The 20,092-nt window shown below is 41.6% G+C and overlaps 1 protein-coding gene across 1 annotated transcript in view; it reads left to right on the plus strand.

Moving 5' to 3' along the window:
* Positions 1-20,092, plus strand: part of rsrc1 (arginine/serine-rich coiled-coil 1) — a 125,135-nt gene that overhangs the window by 16,462 nt on the left and 88,581 nt on the right. The window contains exon 4 of the mRNA XM_035528646.2: positions 2,166-2,342. Within this exon, the coding sequence (XP_035384539.1) occupies positions 2,166-2,342 (177 nt within the window). The remainder of the gene's footprint in view (positions 1-2,165; positions 2,343-20,092) is intronic.

Genomic DNA, 20,092 nt, shown 5'->3' on the forward strand with positions numbered 1-20,092 from the left:
GACCGACCTGCCACTTATTACATCAGCCAACCTGCTCAAATAAGCCTGCACACTAACGGTGTGGGTGTGGGTGAGAGTGAGTGAGTTTGGGTGAGTGTGAGTTTGGGTGAGTGTGAGTTTGGGTGAGTGTGAGTTTGGGTGAGTGTGAGTGAGTGAGTGAGTGTGGGTGAGGGTGAGTGTGGGTGAGGGTGAGTGTGGGTGAGTGGGTGAGTGTGGGTGAGGGTGAGTGTGGGTGAGTGAGTGAGTGTGGGTGAGGGTGAGTGTGGGTGAGTGGGTGAGTGTGGGTGAGTGAGTGAGTGTGGGTGAGGGTGAGTGTGGGTGAGGGTGAGTGAGTGAGGGTGAGTGTGGGTGAGTGAGTGTGGGTGAGGGTGAGTGTACGTGAGTGTCGGTGAGTGTACGTGAGTGAGTGTGGGTGAGGGAGTGTGAGTGTGGGTGGGTGTGGGTGAGGGTGAGGGTGAGTGTGGGTGAGTGAGTGTGGGTGAGTGAGTGTGGGTGAGTGAGTGTGGGTGGGTGAGTGAGTGTGGGTGAGTGAGTGTGGGTGAGTGAGTGAGTGTGGGTGAGTGAGTGTGGGTGAGTGAGTGAGTGTGGGTGAGGGTGGGTGTGGGTGAGGGTGGGTGTGGGTGGGTGTGGGTGAGTGTGAGTGTGAGTGTGGGTGGGTGAGGGTGAGTGTGAGGGTGAGTGTGAGGGTGGGTGTGGGTGAGGGTGGGTGTGGGTGAGGGTGAGGGTGGGTGAGTGTGGGTGTGGGTGAGGGTGAGGGTGGGTGAGGGTGGGTGTGGGTGAGGGTGGGTGTGGGTGAGTGTGAGGGTGGGTGAGTGTGAGTGTGGGTGAGTGAGTGTGGGTGAGGGTGGGTGTGGGTGAGGGTGGGTGTGGGTGAGGGTGAGTGTGGGGGTGGGTGTGGGTGAGGGTGAGTGTGGGTGAGGGTGAGTGTGGGTGAGTGTGAGTGTGGGTGAGTGTGAGTGTGGGTGAGGGTGAGGGTGGGTGTGGGTGAGGGTGGGTGTGGGTGAGGGTGGGTGTGGGTGAGGGTGAGTGTGAGTGTGGGTGAGTGTGGGTGAGTGTGAGTGTGAGGGTGGGTGTGGGTGAGGGTGGGTGTGGGTGAGGGTGAGTGTGGGTGTATGTGTGTGTGGTGGAGGAGGGCCCATGCTCCCACATTTATAGGTCAGACACACAGGTTTTGTTTTGAACACGAGGTATCTTTTTAAAAATCTTTTTATTTTTGGGGGGGAGCAGCAGCAGGTCCTGTGTTCTGCTAAGACATCTCTGCTGCGTGTGTGCTCTGAGACATCCACAACTCCCCTTCAGCTCCTGTGGTGGCCACCCCATGCGTCCTGGCTATGATCCCTGCTCTCAGCTGAGAAGGCTTCTGTGACAAAACGCCCCATCAATATGCATGAAGGGAGTCCGTCTAATATGTAAATGAGGACTTGAAGCAGAAGTAATAGTCATGTGAGTGTTGATACATCAGTCACAGCTCTGGAATGGCAGAGATGTTGGGAATCTCCGCGCGGACGGAGCCGTGCTTGCCCTGACATGGTGTCCCTCTCACTCTCATTAGCACGCAGGCCTGCTGCAGGAATGACACAGGTTCTGGTACCCCTCCAGGCCTGGGTTCTGGGTCCTGGGTTTGTTTTGTTTGTTTTGGTCACTGGGGGAGTGTCCTCCCATTTCTGCTCAGAGCAGAAGTGATTCTGTTGTGTTATTGACAGCAGTTTGTTGGGATCATACACCAGGAAGAATTCATGTAATGCTTGATGGGGATCCTAATAAGAGGATCTTAATAGACTCTATACCTCCTCATATTTAGAGGGGTGTGTGTGTGTGTGTGTGTGTGTGTGTGTGTGTGTGTGTTTCAGAGAGGTCAGGAGGCTGGATAAGTGGCACAGTAAATCTCCCAGTATTCTCTGTCCTGTCGGTCTGTGGATCAATACAGCATGTGTATGGTCGTCTCAGGCCCTCCCTAATGCAGTCTTCTGTCCTCACTCACAGACACACACAGGAAGTCTCTTAAACTATTGTGCCATGTGACATACGGTTTGCTCTGGATTTACTGTGCAGATTTGACGCCTGATGCCTTGATCAGCCAGCCTCAAGATTTGTTGACAAAATATTTTACGCACTGCTCCATTTTGTGTGTGTGTGTGTGTGTGTGTGTGTGTGAACACCTGCAGGTCCCGTTCCCGACACCGTAGGTCCCGCAGTCGCAGCAGTGGGAGGTCGAGCAGGAGACGCAGTGGCAGTCGCAGCCAGCACAGGACTCGGGACAGGGGGCGGGACAGAGGACAGGACAAGGGGCGGGACCGAGAGGGGAACAAAGAAAAAGATGCCAAATCCAAGGCCAAAGCAGGGTAGGAGCACACACACACGCACACACACCCTGCAACTCTCCACGCTGGTGTAGCGCGCACACACCCTGCAACTCTCCACGCTGGTGTAGCGCGCACACACCCTGCAACTCTCCACGCTGGTGTAGCGCGGGGGAGTCTGGGACACTGGCAGCCCGGGCCCATCCATCTCTCTCTGCTTCTGCCCCTGTGTAATTGCCCCGCGCGTGGGCTAAACTCGTTTCTGCAGTCTCCTCTCATTCTGCCCGTCCCACAGGTGTCCCTGGCGGGCGTGGCCTAACGCGATTGGGGAACAATGTGATGTTATGACGCGGCCCGCGGCTGTCGGTCATTCTGAGAGTCTTGTTGGGCTGACAGGATCACATGAGCTTTGGGAGCACGTTAGACGCCACAGGGGGTGTGTGCGTGTGTGTTGGTTTTATAAACACACGGAGGGTGGTCTCTGGGTGTTTGTGTGTGTGTGTGTGTGTGTGTGTGTGTGTGTGTGTGTGTGTGTGTGTGCGCGCGCCACTGTTTTTATTGTACTGCCTCTTTACTGCAGCACACTGGTCTAGCACGTACAGCCGCGTTGCGTTAAATGACCTGAGCTTCTCTCACCCTCCTCACACGGGTCTGCCAGGTCTGGATCTCAGTCGTTCCATGCTTGTTTCAGGGGCTTTTAGCGGGACGTGGGACACAGGACTGTCTTGGTCCTGGGTAGGGCAGTTGGCTTTTCAGGATTCATTCAGGTGCTGTTGGCTACCATGTCACTTCTAAAGTACCTGCCCTGACGCCGTTGCCATAGCACCCACACCTGCCCCGACGCCGTTGCCATAGCACCCACACCTGCCCCGACGCCGTTGCCATAGCACCCACTCCTGCGCGTACCATATGTGAGGCGCAGCAGTGGGTTGTTCTAAACCCTGTGAAGTCCTGTGGATGCGTCTCTGGGTCTTGTTGGGTTGGTTGTTTTGCTACTTCTAAGATCGCCAGTGTTTTCCCACATCCAGAATCCAGCTCTCCTCTGGGTGAGGCTCTGAACTCGCGCTCGTGAGAGGGTCTATGCGTTAGTGCTGCGATTACGATACGTGTTACACGGAGCACAAATAACAGCCCTCAGCTTGTAGAGGAAACTCCACACTTCAGCCCCCGCGGTCCTCATGGCATTTCCTGTCTAATGTTCTGGAGTCCAGACAACAGTAGTGTGTTTGTATTTATATCAGTATTATCACACTGTAGTGTGCGTGTATTTATATCTGTATTATCACACTGTAGTGTGCGTGTATTTATATCAGTTTATTATCAGACTGTAGCGTGCGTGTATTTATATCAGTTTATCACACTGTAGTGTGCGTGTATATCAGTTTATTATCAGACTGTAGTGTGCGTGTATTTATATCTGTATTATCACACTGTAGTGTGCGTGTATTTATATCTGTATTATCACACTGTAGTGTGTGTATTTATATCTGTATTATCACACTGTAGTGTGTGTGTATTTATAGCAGTTTATTATCACACTGTAGTGTGCATGTATTTATATCTGTATTATCACACTGTAGTGTGCATATATATCAGTTTATTATCACACTGTAGTGTGTGTGTGTGTATTTATATCAGTTTATCAGATTGTAGTGTGCGTGTATTTATATCAGTTTATTATCAGACTAGTGTGCATGTATTTATATCAGTTTATTATCAGACTGTAGTGCGCATGTATTTATCAGTTTATCACACTGTAGTGTGCGTGTATTTATATCAGTTTATCACACTGTAGTGTGCGTGTATTTATAGCAGTTTATTATCACACTGTAGTGTGCGTGTATTTATAGCAGTTTATCACACTGTAGTGTGTGTGTGTATTTATATCAGTTTATTATCACACTGTAGTGTGCGTATATTTATATCAGTTTATCAGACTAGTGTGCGTGTATTTATATCAGTTTATCACACTAGTGTGCGTGTATTTATATCAGTTTATTATCACACTGTAGTGTGCGTGTATTTATCAGTTTATCACACTGTAGTGTGCATATATTTATATCAGTTTATCAGACTAGTGTGCATGTATTTATATCAGTTTATTATCAGACTGTAGTGTGCATGTATTTATATCAGTTTATTATCAGACTGTAGTGTGCATGTATTTATATCAGTTTATTATCAGACTAGTGTGCATGTATTTATATCAGTTTATTATCAGACTGTAGTGTGCGTGTATTTATATCAGTTTATTATCACACTGTAGTGTGCGTGTATTTATATCAGTTTATTATCACACTGTAGTGTGCGTGTATTCATATCTGTATTATCACACTGTAGTGTACGTGTATTTATATCTGTATTATCACACTGTAGTGTGCGTGTATTTATAGCAGTTTATTATCACACTGTAGTGTGCGTGTATTTATATCAGTTTATTATCAGACTGTAGTGTGCGTGTATTTATATCAGTTTATTATCACACTGTAGTGTGCGTGTATTTATATCAGTTTATTATCACACTGTAGTGTGCGTGTATTCATATCTGTATTATCACACTGTAGTGTACGTGTATTTATATCTGTATTATCACACTGTAGTGTGCGTGTATTTATAGCAGTTTATTATCACACTGTAGTGTGCGTGTATTTATATCAGTTTATTATCAGACTGTAGTGTGCGTGTATTTATATCAGTTTATCACACTGTAGTGTGCGTGTATTTATATCTGTATTATCACACTGTAGTGTGCGTGTATTTATATCAGTTTATTATCACACTGTAGTGTGCGTGTATTTATATCAGTTTATCAGACTGTAGTGTGCGTGTATTTATATCAGTTTATCAGACTGTAGTGTGCGTGTATTTATATCTGTATTATCACACTGTAGTGTGCGTGTATTTATATCAGTTTATTATCACACTGTAGTGTGCGTGTATTTATATCAGTTTATCAGACTGTAGTGTGCGTGTATTTATATCTGTATTATCACACTGTAGTGTGCGTGTATTTATATCTGTATTATCACACTGTAGTGTGCGTGTATTTATTTCAGTTTATTATCACACTGTAGTGTGCGTGTATTTATTTCAGTTTATTATCACACTGTAGTGTGCGTGTATTTATTTCAGTTTATTATCACACTGTAGTGTGCGTGTATTTATATCTGTATTATCACACTGTAGTGTGCGTGTATTTATATCTGTATTATCACACTGTAGTGTGTGTATTTATAGCAGTTTATTATCACACTGTAGTGTGTGTATTTATAGCAGTTTATTATCACACTGTAGTGTGCGTGTATTTATATCTGTATTATCACACTGTAGTGTGCATATATATCAGTTTATCACACTGTAGTGTGTGTATTTATATCAGTTTATCAGATTGTAGTGTGCGTGTATTTATATCAGTTTATTATCAGACTGTAGTGTGCGTGTATTTATATTAGTTTATTATCAGACTGTAGTGCGTGTATTTATATCAGTTTATCAGACTGTAGTGTGCATGTATTTATATCTGTATTATCACACTGTAGTGTCCGTGTATTTATATCAGTTTATTATCACACTGTAGTGTGCGTGTATTTATATCAGTTTATCAGACTGTAGTGTGCGTGTATTTATATCTGTATTATCACACTGTAGTGTGCGTGTATTTATATCTGTATTATCACACTGTAGTGTGCGTGTATTTATATTAGTTTATCACACTGTAGTGTGCGTGTATTTATATCAGTTTATTATCAGACTGTAGTGTGCGTGTATTTATATCTGTATTATCACACTGTAGTGTGCGTGTATTTATATCAGTTTATCATCACACTGTAGTGTGCGTGTATTTATCAGTTTATCACACTGTAGTGTGCGTGTATTTATCAGTTTATCACACTGTAGTGTGCGTGTATTTATATCAGTTTATTATCAGACTGTAGTGTGCGTGTATTTATATCTGTATTATCACACTGTAGTGTGCGTGTATTTATATCAGTTTATCACACTGTAGTGTGCGTGTATTTATATCAGTTTATTATCACACTGTAGTGTGTGTGTATTTATAGCAGTTTATTATCACACTGTAGTGTGCGTGTATTTATATCTGTATTATCACACTGTAGTGTGCATATATATCAGTTTATCACACTGTAGTGTGTGTATTTATATCAGTTTATCAGATTGTAGTGTGCGTGTATTTATATCAGTTTATCAGACTGTAGTGTGCGTGTATTTATATTAGTTTATCAGACTGTAGTGCGTGTATTTATATCAGTTTATCAGACTGTAGTGTGCATGTATTTATATCTGTATTATCACACTGTAGTGTGCGTGTATTTATATCAGTTTATTATCACACTGTAGTGTGCGTGTATTTATATCAGTTTATCAGACTGTAGTGTGCGTGTATTTATATCTGTATTATCACACTGTAGTGTGCGTGTATTTATATCTGTATTATCACACTGTAGTGTGCGTGTATTTATATCAGTTTATCACACTGTAGTGTGCGTGTATTTATATCAGTTTATTATCAGACTGTAGTGTGCGTGTATTTATATCTGTATTATCACACTGTAGTGTGCGTGTATTTATATCAGTTTATCATCACACTGTAGTGTGCGTGTATTTATCAGTTTATCACACTGTAGTGTGCGTGTATACATCAGTTTATCACACTGTAGTGTGCGTGTATTTATATCTGTATTATCAGACTGTAGTGTGCGTATATTTATATCAGTTTATTATCAGACTGCAGTGTGCGTGTATTTATATCAGTTTATTATCACACTGTAGTGTGTGTATTTATCAGTTTATCAGACTGTAGTGTGCGTGTATTTATTTCAGTTTATTATCAGACTGTAGTGTGTGTGTATTTATATCAGTTTATTATCAGACTGTAGTGTCCGTGTATTTATATAAGTTTATCAGACTGTAGTGTGCATATATTTATCAGTTTATTATCAGACTGTAGTGTCCGTGTATTTATATCAGTTTATCAGACTGTAGTGTGCATATATTTATATCAGTTTATTATCAGACTGTAGTGTGCATATATTTATATCAGTTTATTATCAGACTGTAGTGTGCATATATTTATATCAGTTTATCAGACTGTAGTGTGCGTGTATTTATATCAGTTTATTATCAGACTGTAGTGTGCGTGTATTTATATCAGTTTATCAGACTGTAGTGTGCGTGTATTTATATCTGTATTATCAGACTGTAGTGTGCGTGTATTTATATCTGTATTATCAGACTGTAGTGTGCGTATATTTATATCAGTTTATTATCAGACTGCAGTGTGCGTGTATTTATATCAGTTTATCACACTGTAGTGTGTGTATTTATATCAGTTTATCAGACTGTAGTGTGTGTATTTATATCAGTTTATCAGACTGTAGTGTGTGTATTTATATCAGTTTATCAGACTGTAGTGTGTGTATTTATATCAGTTTATCAGACTGTAGTGTGCATGTATTTATATCTGTATTATCACACTGTAGTGTGCGTGTATTTATATCAGTTTATTATCACACTGTAGTGTGCGTGTATTTATATCAGTTTATTATCACACTGTAGTGTGCGTGTATTTATATCTGTATTATCACACTGTAGTGTGCGTGTATTTATATCTGTATTATCACTGTAGTGTGCGTGTATTTATATCTGTATTATCACACTGTAGTGTGCGTGTATTTATATCAGTTTATCACACTGTAGTGTGCGTGTATTTATATCAGTTTATTATCACACTGTAGTGTGCGTGTATTTATATCTGTATTATCACACTGTAGTGTGCGTGTATTTATATCAGTTTATCACACTGTAGTGTGCGTGTATTTATCAGTTTATCACACTGTAGTGTGCGTGTATACATCAGTTTATCACACTGTAGTGTGCGTGTATTTATATCAGTTTATTATCAGACTGTAGTGTGCGTGTATTTATATCAGTTTATCAGACTGTAGTGTGCGTGTATTTATATCTGTATTATCAGACTGTAGTGTGCGTATATTTATATCAGTTTATTATCAGACTGCAGTGTGCGTGTATTTATATCAGTTTATTATCACACTGTAGTGTGTGTATTTATCAGTTTATCAGACTGTAGTGTGCGTGTATTTATTTCAGTTTATTATCAGACTGTAGTGTGCCTGTATTTATATCAGTTTATTATCAGACTGTAGTGTCCGTGTATTTATATAAGTTTATCAGACTGTAGTGTGCATATATTTATCAGTTTATTATCAGACTGTAGTGTCCGTGTATTTATATCAGTTTATCAGACTGTAGTGTGCATATATTTATATCAGTTTATTATCACACTGTAGTGTGCATATATTTATATCAGTTTATCAGACTGTAGTGTGCGTGTATTTATATCAGTTTATTATCAGACTGTAGTGTGCGTGTATTTATATCAGTTTATCAGACTGTAGTGTGCGTGTATTTATATCTGTATTATCAGACTGTAGTGTGCGTGTATTTATATCTGTATTATCACACTGTAGTGTGTGTATTTATAGCAGTTTATTATCACACTGTAGTGTGTGTATTTATAGCAGTTTATTATCACACTGTAGTGTGCGTGTATTTATATCTGTATTATCACACTGTAGTGTGCATATATATCAGTTTATCACACTGTAGTGTGTGTATTTATATCAGTTTATCAGATTGTAGTGTGCGTGTATTTATATCAGTTTATTATCAGACTGTAGTGTGCGTGTATTTATATTAGTTTATTATCAGACTGTAGTGCGTGTATTTATATCAGTTTATCAGACTGTAGTGTGCATGTATTTATATCTGTATTATCACACTGTAGTGTCCGTGTATTTATATCAGTTTATTATCACACTGTAGTGTGCGTGTATTTATATCAGTTTATCAGACTGTAGTGTGCGTGTATTTATATCTGTATTATCACACTGTAGTGTGCGTGTATTTATATCTGTATTATCACACTGTAGTGTGCGTGTATTTATATTAGTTTATCACACTGTAGTGTGCGTGTATTTATATCAGTTTATTATCAGACTGTAGTGTGCGTGTATTTATATCTGTATTATCACACTGTAGTGTGCGTGTATTTATATCAGTTTATCATCACACTGTAGTGTGCGTGTATTTATCAGTTTATCACACTGTAGTGTGCGTGTATTTATCAGTTTATCACACTGTAGTGTGCGTGTATTTATATCAGTTTATTATCAGACTGTAGTGTGCGTGTATTTATATCTGTATTATCACACTGTAGTGTGCGTGTATTTATATCAGTTTATCACACTGTAGTGTGCGTGTATTTATATCAGTTTATTATCACACTGTAGTGTGTGTGTATTTATAGCAGTTTATTATCACACTGTAGTGTGCGTGTATTTATATCTGTATTATCACACTGTAGTGTGCATATATATCAGTTTATCACACTGTAGTGTGTGTATTTATATCAGTTTATCAGATTGTAGTGTGCGTGTATTTATATCAGTTTATCAGACTGTAGTGTGCGTGTATTTATATTAGTTTATCAGACTGTAGTGCGTGTATTTATATCAGTTTATCAGACTGTAGTGTGCATGTATTTATATCTGTATTATCACACTGTAGTGTGCGTGTATTTATATCAGTTTATTATCACACTGTAGTGTGCGTGTATTTATATCAGTTTATCAGACTGTAGTGTGCGTGTATTTATATCTGTATTATCACACTGTAGTGTGCGTGTATTTATATCTGTATTATCACACTGTAGTGTGCGTGTATTTATATCAGTTTATCACACTGTAGTGTGCGTGTATTTATATCAGTTTATTATCAGACTGTAGTGTGCGTGTATTTATATCTGTATTATCACACTGTAGTGTGCGTGTATTTATATCAGTTTATCATCACACTGTAGTGTGCGTGTATTTATCAGTTTATCACACTGTAGTGTGCGTGTATACATCAGTTTATCACACTGTAGTGTGCGTGTATTTATATCTGTATTATCAGACTGTAGTGTGCGTATATTTATATCAGTTTATTATCAGACTGCAGTGTGCGTGTATTTATATCAGTTTATTATCACACTGTAGTGTGTGTATTTATCAGTTTATCAGACTGTAGTGTGCGTGTATTTATTTCAGTTTATTATCAGACTGTAGTGTGTGTGTATTTATATCAGTTTATTATCAGACTGTAGTGTCCGTGTATTTATATAAGTTTATCAGACTGTAGTGTGCATATATTTATCAGTTTATTATCAGACTGTAGTGTCCGTGTATTTATATCAGTTTATCAGACTGTAGTGTGCATATATTTATATCAGTTTATTATCAGACTGTAGTGTGCATATATTTATATCAGTTTATTATCAGACTGTAGTGTGCATATATTTATATCAGTTTATCAGACTGTAGTGTGCGTGTATTTATATCAGTTTATTATCAGACTGTAGTGTGCGTGTATTTATATCAGTTTATCAGACTGTAGTGTGCGTGTATTTATATCTGTATTATCAGACTGTAGTGTGCGTGTATTTATATCTGTATTATCAGACTGTAGTGTGCGTATATTTATATCAGTTTATTATCAGACTGCAGTGTGCGTGTATTTATATCAGTTTATCACACTGTAGTGTGTGTATTTATATCAGTTTATCAGACTGTAGTGTGTGTATTTATATCAGTTTATCAGACTGTAGTGTGTGTATTTATATCAGTTTATCAGACTGTAGTGTGTGTATTTATATCAGTTTATCAGACTGTAGTGTGCATGTATTTATATCTGTATTATCACACTGTAGTGTGCGTGTATTTATATCAGTTTATTATCACACTGTAGTGTGCGTGTATTTATATCAGTTTATTATCACACTGTAGTGTGCGTGTATTTATATCTGTATTATCACACTGTAGTGTGCGTGTATTTATATCTGTATTATCACTGTAGTGTGCGTGTATTTATATCTGTATTATCACACTGTAGTGTGCGTGTATTTATATCAGTTTATCACACTGTAGTGTGCGTGTATTTATATCAGTTTATTATCACACTGTAGTGTGCGTGTATTTATATCTGTATTATCACACTGTAGTGTGCGTGTATTTATATCAGTTTATCACACTGTAGTGTGCGTGTATTTATCAGTTTATCACACTGTAGTGTGCGTGTATACATCAGTTTATCACACTGTAGTGTGCGTGTATTTATATCAGTTTATTATCAGACTGTAGTGTGCGTGTATTTATATCAGTTTATCAGACTGTAGTGTGCGTGTATTTATATCTGTATTATCAGACTGTAGTGTGCGTATATTTATATCAGTTTATTATCAGACTGCAGTGTGCGTGTATTTATATCAGTTTATTATCACACTGTAGTGTGTGTATTTATCAGTTTATCAGACTGTAGTGTGCGTGTATTTATTTCAGTTTATTATCAGACTGTAGTGTGCCTGTATTTATATCAGTTTATTATCAGACTGTAGTGTCCGTGTATTTATATAAGTTTATCAGACTGTAGTGTGCATATATTTATCAGTTTATTATCAGACTGTAGTGTCCGTGTATTTATATCAGTTTATCAGACTGTAGTGTGCATATATTTATATCAGTTTATTATCACACTGTAGTGTGCATATATTTATATCAGTTTATCAGACTGTAGTGTGCGTGTATTTATATCAGTTTATTATCAGACTGTAGTGTGCGTGTATTTATATCAGTTTATCAGACTGTAGTGTGCGTGTATTTATATCTGTATTATCAGACTGTAGTGTGCGTGTATTTATATCTGTATTATCAGACTGTAGTGTGCGTGTATTTATATCTGTATTATCAGACTGTAGTGTGCGTATATTTATATCAGTTTATTATCAGACTGCAGTGTGCGTGTATTTATATCAGTTTATTATCACACTGTAGTGTGTGTATTTATATCAGTTTATCAGACTGTGTGCGTGTATTTATTTCAGTTTATTATCAGACTGTAGTGTGCGTGTATTTATATCAGTTTATTATCAGACTGTAGTGTCCGTGTATTTATATCAGTTTATCAGACTGTAGTGTGCATATATTTATATCAGTTTATTATCAGACTGTAGTGTGCATATATTTATATCAGTTTATCAGACTGTAGTGTGCGTGTATTTATATCAGTTTATTATCAGACTGTAGTGTGCGTGTATTTATATCAGTTTATCACACTGTAGTGTGCATGTATTTATATCAGTTTATTATCACACTGTAGTGTGCGTGTATTTATATCAGTTTATCAGACTGTAGTGTGCGTGTATTTATATCTGTATTATCAGACTGTAGTGTGCGTGTATTTATATCTGTATTATCAGACTGTAGTGTGCGTGTATTTATATCTGTATTATCAGACTGTAGTGTGCGTGTATTTATATCAGTTTATTATCAGACTGTAGTGTGCGTGTATTTATATCAGTTTATCACACTGTAGTGTGCATGTATTTATATCAGTTTATTATCACACTGTAGTGTGCGTGTATTTATATCAGTTTATCAGACTGTAGTGTGCGTGTATTTATATCTGTATTATCAGACTGTAGTGTGCGTGTATTTATATCTGTATTATCAGACTGTAGTGTGCGTGTATTTATATCTGTATTATCAGACTGTAGTGTGCGTGTATTTATATCAGTTTATTATCAGACTGTAGTGTGCGTGTATTTATATCTGTGTTATCAGACTGTAGTGTGTGTATATATCAGTTTATCAGACTGTAGTGTGCGTATATTTATATCAGTTTATTATCAGACTGCAGTGTGCGTGTATTTATATCAGTTTATCACACTGTAGTGTGTGTATTTATATCAGTTTATCAGACTGTAGTGTGCGTGTATTTCAGTTTATTATCAGACTGTAGTGTGCATGTATTTATATCAGTTTATTATCAGACTGTAGTGTCCGTGTATTTATATCAGTTTATTATCAGACTGTAGTGTGCATATATTTATATCAGTTTATCAGACTGTAGTGTGCGTGTATTTATATCTGTATTATCACACTGTAGTGTGCGTGTATTTATATCTGTATTATCACACTGTAGTGTGCGTGTATTTCTACTATACTTATTTATCGTCCTTTTTGAGAAGTACTTCTTTCCATACTGCTTCACAGATGGCACTACTGTCTCTGACATATAACGCCAGATCAGTGTCTTAAGTCTTTAATATCCTTAAACAGTGATAGCAGCCTGTTTCTGGCTCTGTGCGTGCGTGCGTGCGTGTGTGTGTGTGTGTGTGTGTGTGTCTTGGCTTTGGGCTGCAAGGGATTGTGTTAATATTTGTTTTTTTGTCTGTTTTTGTAATCTTCAGGGAGAACTTAGAACAAACCCACTGAAATCCACACACTGTTGTCAGCTATATCCTGGGGTGTGCGTGCGTGTTCGTTCGTGTGTCTGTGTGTGTGTGTGTGTGTCTGTGTCTGTTTGTGTTGAATTTGCTGCCCTTTGTGGTGTCCCAATAGAGTATTGTACGGCTAGAGAACCCAAGAGGAGGAAACAGCTATAGAAACCAGCAGAGATGCACACCCACACACAAGCTCTCTCTCTAACACACCACACACACACACACACACACACACACACACACACACACACACACACACCCTACCCTCCTCTCAGAAAGAGCTCGACCCTCCGTGTTGTGTATGTAATAATTAGTTCCAGTGCTGTGTGAGCACTGTACCAAGGGCAGACTGAACTGTGGATGCTTTAGGCTTTACACACACACACACACACACACGTGGCCTGCTACAATACTTGTTCACTCGTACACTTACCCAGACATTTAACACACTCCCACACTTGTTTAAATATACACTTTAGCATTTGTTCAGCCGTTTACCAACGTCCCTCACTTGTACGAGTCCTTACACACCCATGATCTGGTCCCCTTTATCCTCAGTTCCTTCCCAGACTTGCTCTGACGCTTGATCACTGTATAGCATGTTAGCGTTGGTGTCTTTTCCGTCTACGGGCTTCGCTGAGAGGTAGTGTTCAGTGTTCTCAGCTTGGTTGATCATTTGATTAGTCCATACAGCACAAGGCGAGAGGTGTGTGTGTGTGTGTGTGTGTGTGTGTGTGTGTGTGAGATGTATCAAAGCTTCCTTTGCTTCAGGTGTTCTTGCGCAGCTGTGATTCTCCACCACCTCAGCACTTTCAGCACTGTTGAGGCATCTCTCAGGATTGTGCAAACACACACACACACACACACACACACACACACACACACATACTTTCCCGGTCTCTGTTTCTCTTTCTCAGACATATAAATATCAGTCTTCCTTTCTGCATCCAGGTTGCAGAATGTTTAAGGAACTCCTCGACTGTGTGTGTGTGTGGTGGTGTTTTCATTAAACATTGATGGCCCCTCTAGGATGACAGCAGGCTTCAGTAGGACGACGTGTTTTCATGCAAAATTTATCGAATAAGACGAGCTTGTGTAAAGTGATCTTGCTGCCTTTTACCAGTGGCAAAGGGTAAATGGGTAGCTGTGGCGTGTGTGATTTCCTATTTGCAAATGCCCCCCCCCCCCCCCCCCCCCCCCACCACTTAACCACACCCCTATTTTCATGTCCCAGGAAATGTGTGTTTAGAGGACTACTTGGGTCAGGCGGTGTGGTGTGATCGTCTCTAACATGTTCCCTTTCTCATCATGCCGTCGCCTGCTTCACTGCTCAGGGAAACACACACTCCGTATAAGAGCGGTGCGTGCGTGTGCGGCCCACCAGCACATGCGTCAAGTGACTGGAGCCAGCCCACATGCTAGGCTAAAGGCTAGCGCTAGCTAGCCTACTGCTGCATGCTAGGCTAAAGGCTAGCGCTACCTAGCCTACTGCTGCATGCTAGGCTAAAGGCTAGAGCTAGGGAATACGGTTCATCGACTGACTACAGCTCAGCATTCAGCTCTGTCGTACCATCCAAACGGACCCCCCCCCCCCCCCCCCCCCCCGGGGCTCCGTCCTCTTTGTGCTGCGTCCCAGATAAAGAGCACCATCACCAAACTACAGCGCAGATCCCTGTAGGTGACGAAAGACAGAAGGGAGCAGGCAGACCTTGAAATGACGATTGATGTGAGCACCGTTCCACAGAGAAGAGGCGGAGGTCACCTGATCATACAGGAGATCACATCTGACAATGTGTGCGGTTCCCTAGAAGACTGAAGAAGTTTGGCACGGAGCTAAAAATCTCCACCACTGTACAGGGCCACGGGCTCTCCAGGAGCAAGAAAAGACCTCACCACACCAGATCTCAGCTCACACTCACCACACCAGATCACAGCTCACACTCACCACAGCCTCACCAGATCTCAGCTCACACTCACCACAGCCTCACCAGATCTCAGCTCACACTCACCACAGCCTCACCAGATCTCAGCTCACACTCACCACAGCCTCACCAGATCTCAGCTCACACTCACCACAGCCTCACCAGATCACAGCTCACACTCACCAAAGCCTCACCAGATCTCAGCTCACACTCACCACGGTCTCGTCACATTCCCACTGTCAATGTGACGGTACAGGAGTGGGAAGCCAAGAACCTCAGCTTCAACAGCTTCTACGCACAGGCCACCAGACCTGTGAACAACCACTACTGATAAAAGAACTATCCAGAAACACTGCAACACAAGCGCGGACACACACATACACACACAAATGTGCAAATTTGAGATGTTGGCAGCTCCTCATGAACAACCCCCCTGTCTGTCTCTCTCTCTCTCTCTCTCTCCCTCCCTCCCTCGCTCCATCCCACACATCTCTGTCTGGTCTCTGGTCATTGTGAAGGACAGGTGAAGGTGGTGTTGGAGTTGAGGGTGAACAGTAGACTGGACATTAGCTCCGAGTGTGGTGACTGTGTCCTCGTTTTTATAAACAGTTTCTCGGGGTGCATAAAGTGTCTGTCACTTTGTGCCTGGCTCCTTTGTCTAAGAGAGGCACAGAACTGTGTGTGTGTGTGTGTGTGTGTGTGTGTGTGTGTGTGTGTGTGTGTGTGTGTGTGTGTGTGTGTGTGTGTGTGTGTGTGTGTGTGAGTGAGTGTGTGTGTGTGTGTCTCTGGGGACGAGTCTGGCCGGTACTAATCGCCATAGAGACACCCTGAGCAGACAATAGAGAGCTGTGACAATCCACTTACCGTGCTCTGTAATCTGTTTAGCTGTTCGGACTAGTTAAATCAGCACAGACTCTCTCTCTCTCACTCTCTCACACACACACACACACACACACACACACACACACGCCTGAGGCTCTTCCACTACAGGATACTCCCTGTCAGTGACCCCCGGACTTTGTTAATGTGTTTAGTCATTTTATGATTATGTTCACAATTCTAATTTTACAGCCGTGAATGAAGTTTTATTGGTTTGAATGTCACCCTCGTACACGCACGCACACACACATACACACACACACGCGCGCGCGCTTAGGCAGATGCAGCCAGGCCTGGAGTATGATGACAGAGCTGAGGTAAAGCCAAATAAAATCTCCCACAATCCAATTAGATTTGGGCTGATTCGGCCCATAATGCTTAGCTCTGCAGCTACACCCCTGGAGCCCCTCCCCCGGAACACCTGATTTGTGCCATCCCCCAAACACACACACACATACCCCTCCCTAGAGTGCATAATCAATATCCACCTTGCTCTGAACTCAGTTTACGGCCTCTTCATTGGGCTACATGAAGAGGAGTTGTGGCTGATGGTCGTTACATACACACACACACACACACACACACACACACACACACACACAGTCATTTCTCAGCCCTGGCTGCTTTATGGGAGGATGAGAGAGAGGGTGATTTGGAGGAGTTGTGTGTAAGAGCCCATCATGATAGACCTCTGTGTGGATTTAGGGGCTTTATGGAAATGGCTTGTCAACAAAATCTCTCTCTCTCCCTTACTTACACACACACACACACACACACGTTTTATGTCTTATTTTTGCTGGTTAATGCAGACGCGTCTGTTCGTTAGCTCTCTGTTTAGCAGGGACTGACCTTTTTTCTCTGTGGTCATTAAAAACCTCTTTTGGTGATCTGTCGTGTTTTGCAGGAAGTTTGAGTAAAGGAGCATTTCTAGTGGAACAGTAAAGGTCAGAGCAGACCGGTCTCTGCGTGGCCTTTACTGGGCTAGGACTTAGAAACGCGCAGCATGGTTGTTTTTGTAACTCATTATAATATTGGCCAGTCATCAGTATTTAACCAGGTCACAGTAATTTGTTCATCAGTTCACAGTAGCGTCTTGCAGTAACATGTAGAAGTATACATCCACTGTAACATTTTTCTAGAGTTTTCTAGAACATTCCATACTGGCCCAGTGGCTCAATGTTATTGCTGAGGAGATTACACATTAAGGGCAGGACTGAGTTATGAAGTGCACGCCATCCTCCATGTTGGAGTTCTGTCCAGTGTTGAATTTATCATGTGGGTTGACACGGCTCTTTTGCATTCTCTCTGTCTCTGATGGCTTCAGTGCTGGTTACGCTTGGGTCTGTGGAATCGTGTCCAGTGTGGGATTGTGCAGTGATGACGTGTGTTAACTGCATCTTCACCATCCTGTGCCTCTGCGTCTACATCAGCTTAACAGAACAAGGTCACACCGCTCCATCAGGAAAACATCGGCAGTGTGGAACTTGTTTGGAGCGCTGATGAACCGAGCTTGGTGTCTTTGTGAGCCATGTTAGGTTTTGTGGGCGTTGAGTCTCTGGATCTGGTAACTAAACCAAGGTCGTGTGTGTCTGCGCTTGGTCCCTGAGCTGAGTGGCTTGATTCGGGGTTTCAGAAGCAGTAGCTTAATACCTGGACCATCTCGTGAAACAGAAGACCTTCCGTATAGACGGTGTGGAGCTGAGGGTGGAGCGCACGGGCCCTGGGTCGTGGTCTCCTGCCAAAGGGATTTCAGAGGCAGACGACAGTACCGCGGCAGGGCGGGCGAATTGTGAGCGCGCCCTGGAGCTTGGAAGAGTACAGACCCGGCCAGCGTTTGGACAGAAATAAATCATGCTGATAAACACTGGAGGAAGCAGCAGTGTTACGACTTATGCACCAGCCACTGAGCCTCGGAGACGTCTTTACATGCCGCGCCAGATTTAGCCGAGCTTTTCTCTTCCGTGACCTTCGGCGGTGGAGCAGGCAAACACACGCTGCACGCGCGTCACTTTGAAGCGTGCACGCGGTCTTTCTCAGCCCGACGTCTGACCTGACCGGCTCGGTTTCAACAAGGCAGACCCGCCTTGGCCCATTCAATTACTAAGCAGCCTCTGAATATCTGCACATATTGGACTGCAGTCCAAGAAATGTCCTGAACTTCAAATGAGCTTTCAGCCCTTTCTCTCCTGTGTTAGGGGGGAGTTGGCATCCGCACTGGTGTCAACATATAAATATCAAATATAAATACTTTATATGATGCATACTTATCAGCATCTCTGGACAATCACTTTTTATTCAAACACACACACACACACACACAGCGTGGCGAGGGCCGAGAGCTGCAGCGCTCTGGCCCTACAGACTTCTCCTGAGAGCCTGGATAATCACCTTAATCTAGTTAAGGTTAAAGAGAGTTCTGCAACACACACACACACGAAATCACATAGAAACACACACAGATGTGAGCAAACATGTAACCACCCACACCTCCTTGCAGAAGGGACTCTGGTTTGATGCCCAAACATGAAGGCTGTCATATTGATTATTCAAATGCTGCTATGGGCCAGAGAGAGAGAGAGATCTCACAGAAGGCTAGATCAAGAATAGAAAAACAAAACCAAGCCAGAAAACCTACCTGAGGTAGAGAAAGAAATTTCCTTTTTTTAAAAAAAAAAAAAATTAGACTCAGGTAACATCAACCCTTCTATATTAACCCTTAATCAGTGACCTCATTAATTAGTCATCCATAATCATTAACCTTTAATTGAAGCACTTCATTGTTGAATGTTAATTGGTCCCCTTTAAACTGGGTGACCAAATGCTTTTCTGGTCATTTTAAAACCTCGATTAGCTACAATTATTGGTGACACTTCTCTGATGATGCTTAACTGGTGACACATCACTGGTAATGCTTAACTGGTGACACATCACTGGTGATGCTTAACTGGTGACACATCACTGGTGATGCTTAACTGGTGACACATCACTGGTGATGCTTAACTGGTGACACTTCTCTGATTATGCTTAACTGGTGACACATCACTGGTGATGCTTAACTGGTGACACATCACTGGTAATGCTTAACTGGTGACACATCACTGGTGATGCTTAACTGGTGACACATCACTGGTAATGCTTAACTGGTGACACATCACTGGTAATGCTTAACTGGTGGCACATCACTGGTGATGCTTAACTGGTGGCACATCACTGGTAATGCTTAACTGGTGACACATCACTGGTGATGCTTAACTGGTGACACATCACTGGTGATGCTTAACTGGTGACACATCACTGGTGATGCTTAACTGGTGACACATCACTGGTGATGCTTAACTGGTGACACATCACTGGTAATGCTTAACTGGTGACACATCACTGGTAATGCTTAACTGGTGGCACATCACTGGTAATGCTTAACTGGTGACACATCATTGGTGATGCTTAACTGGTGACACTTCTCTGATTATGCTTAACTGGTGACACATCACTGGTGATGCTTAACTGGTGACACATCACTGGTAATGCTTAACTGGTGGCACATCACTGGTGATGCTTAACTGGTGGCACATCACTGGTAATGCTTAACTGGTGACACATCACTGGTAATGCTTAACTGGTGACACATCACT

Source organism: Electrophorus electricus, chromosome 11, assembly GCF_041902795.1.
Source record: "Electrophorus electricus isolate QZ-2024a chromosome 11, ASM4190279v1, whole genome shotgun sequence".
Classification (NCBI taxonomy): domain Eukaryota; kingdom Metazoa; phylum Chordata; class Actinopteri; order Gymnotiformes; family Gymnotidae; genus Electrophorus; species Electrophorus electricus.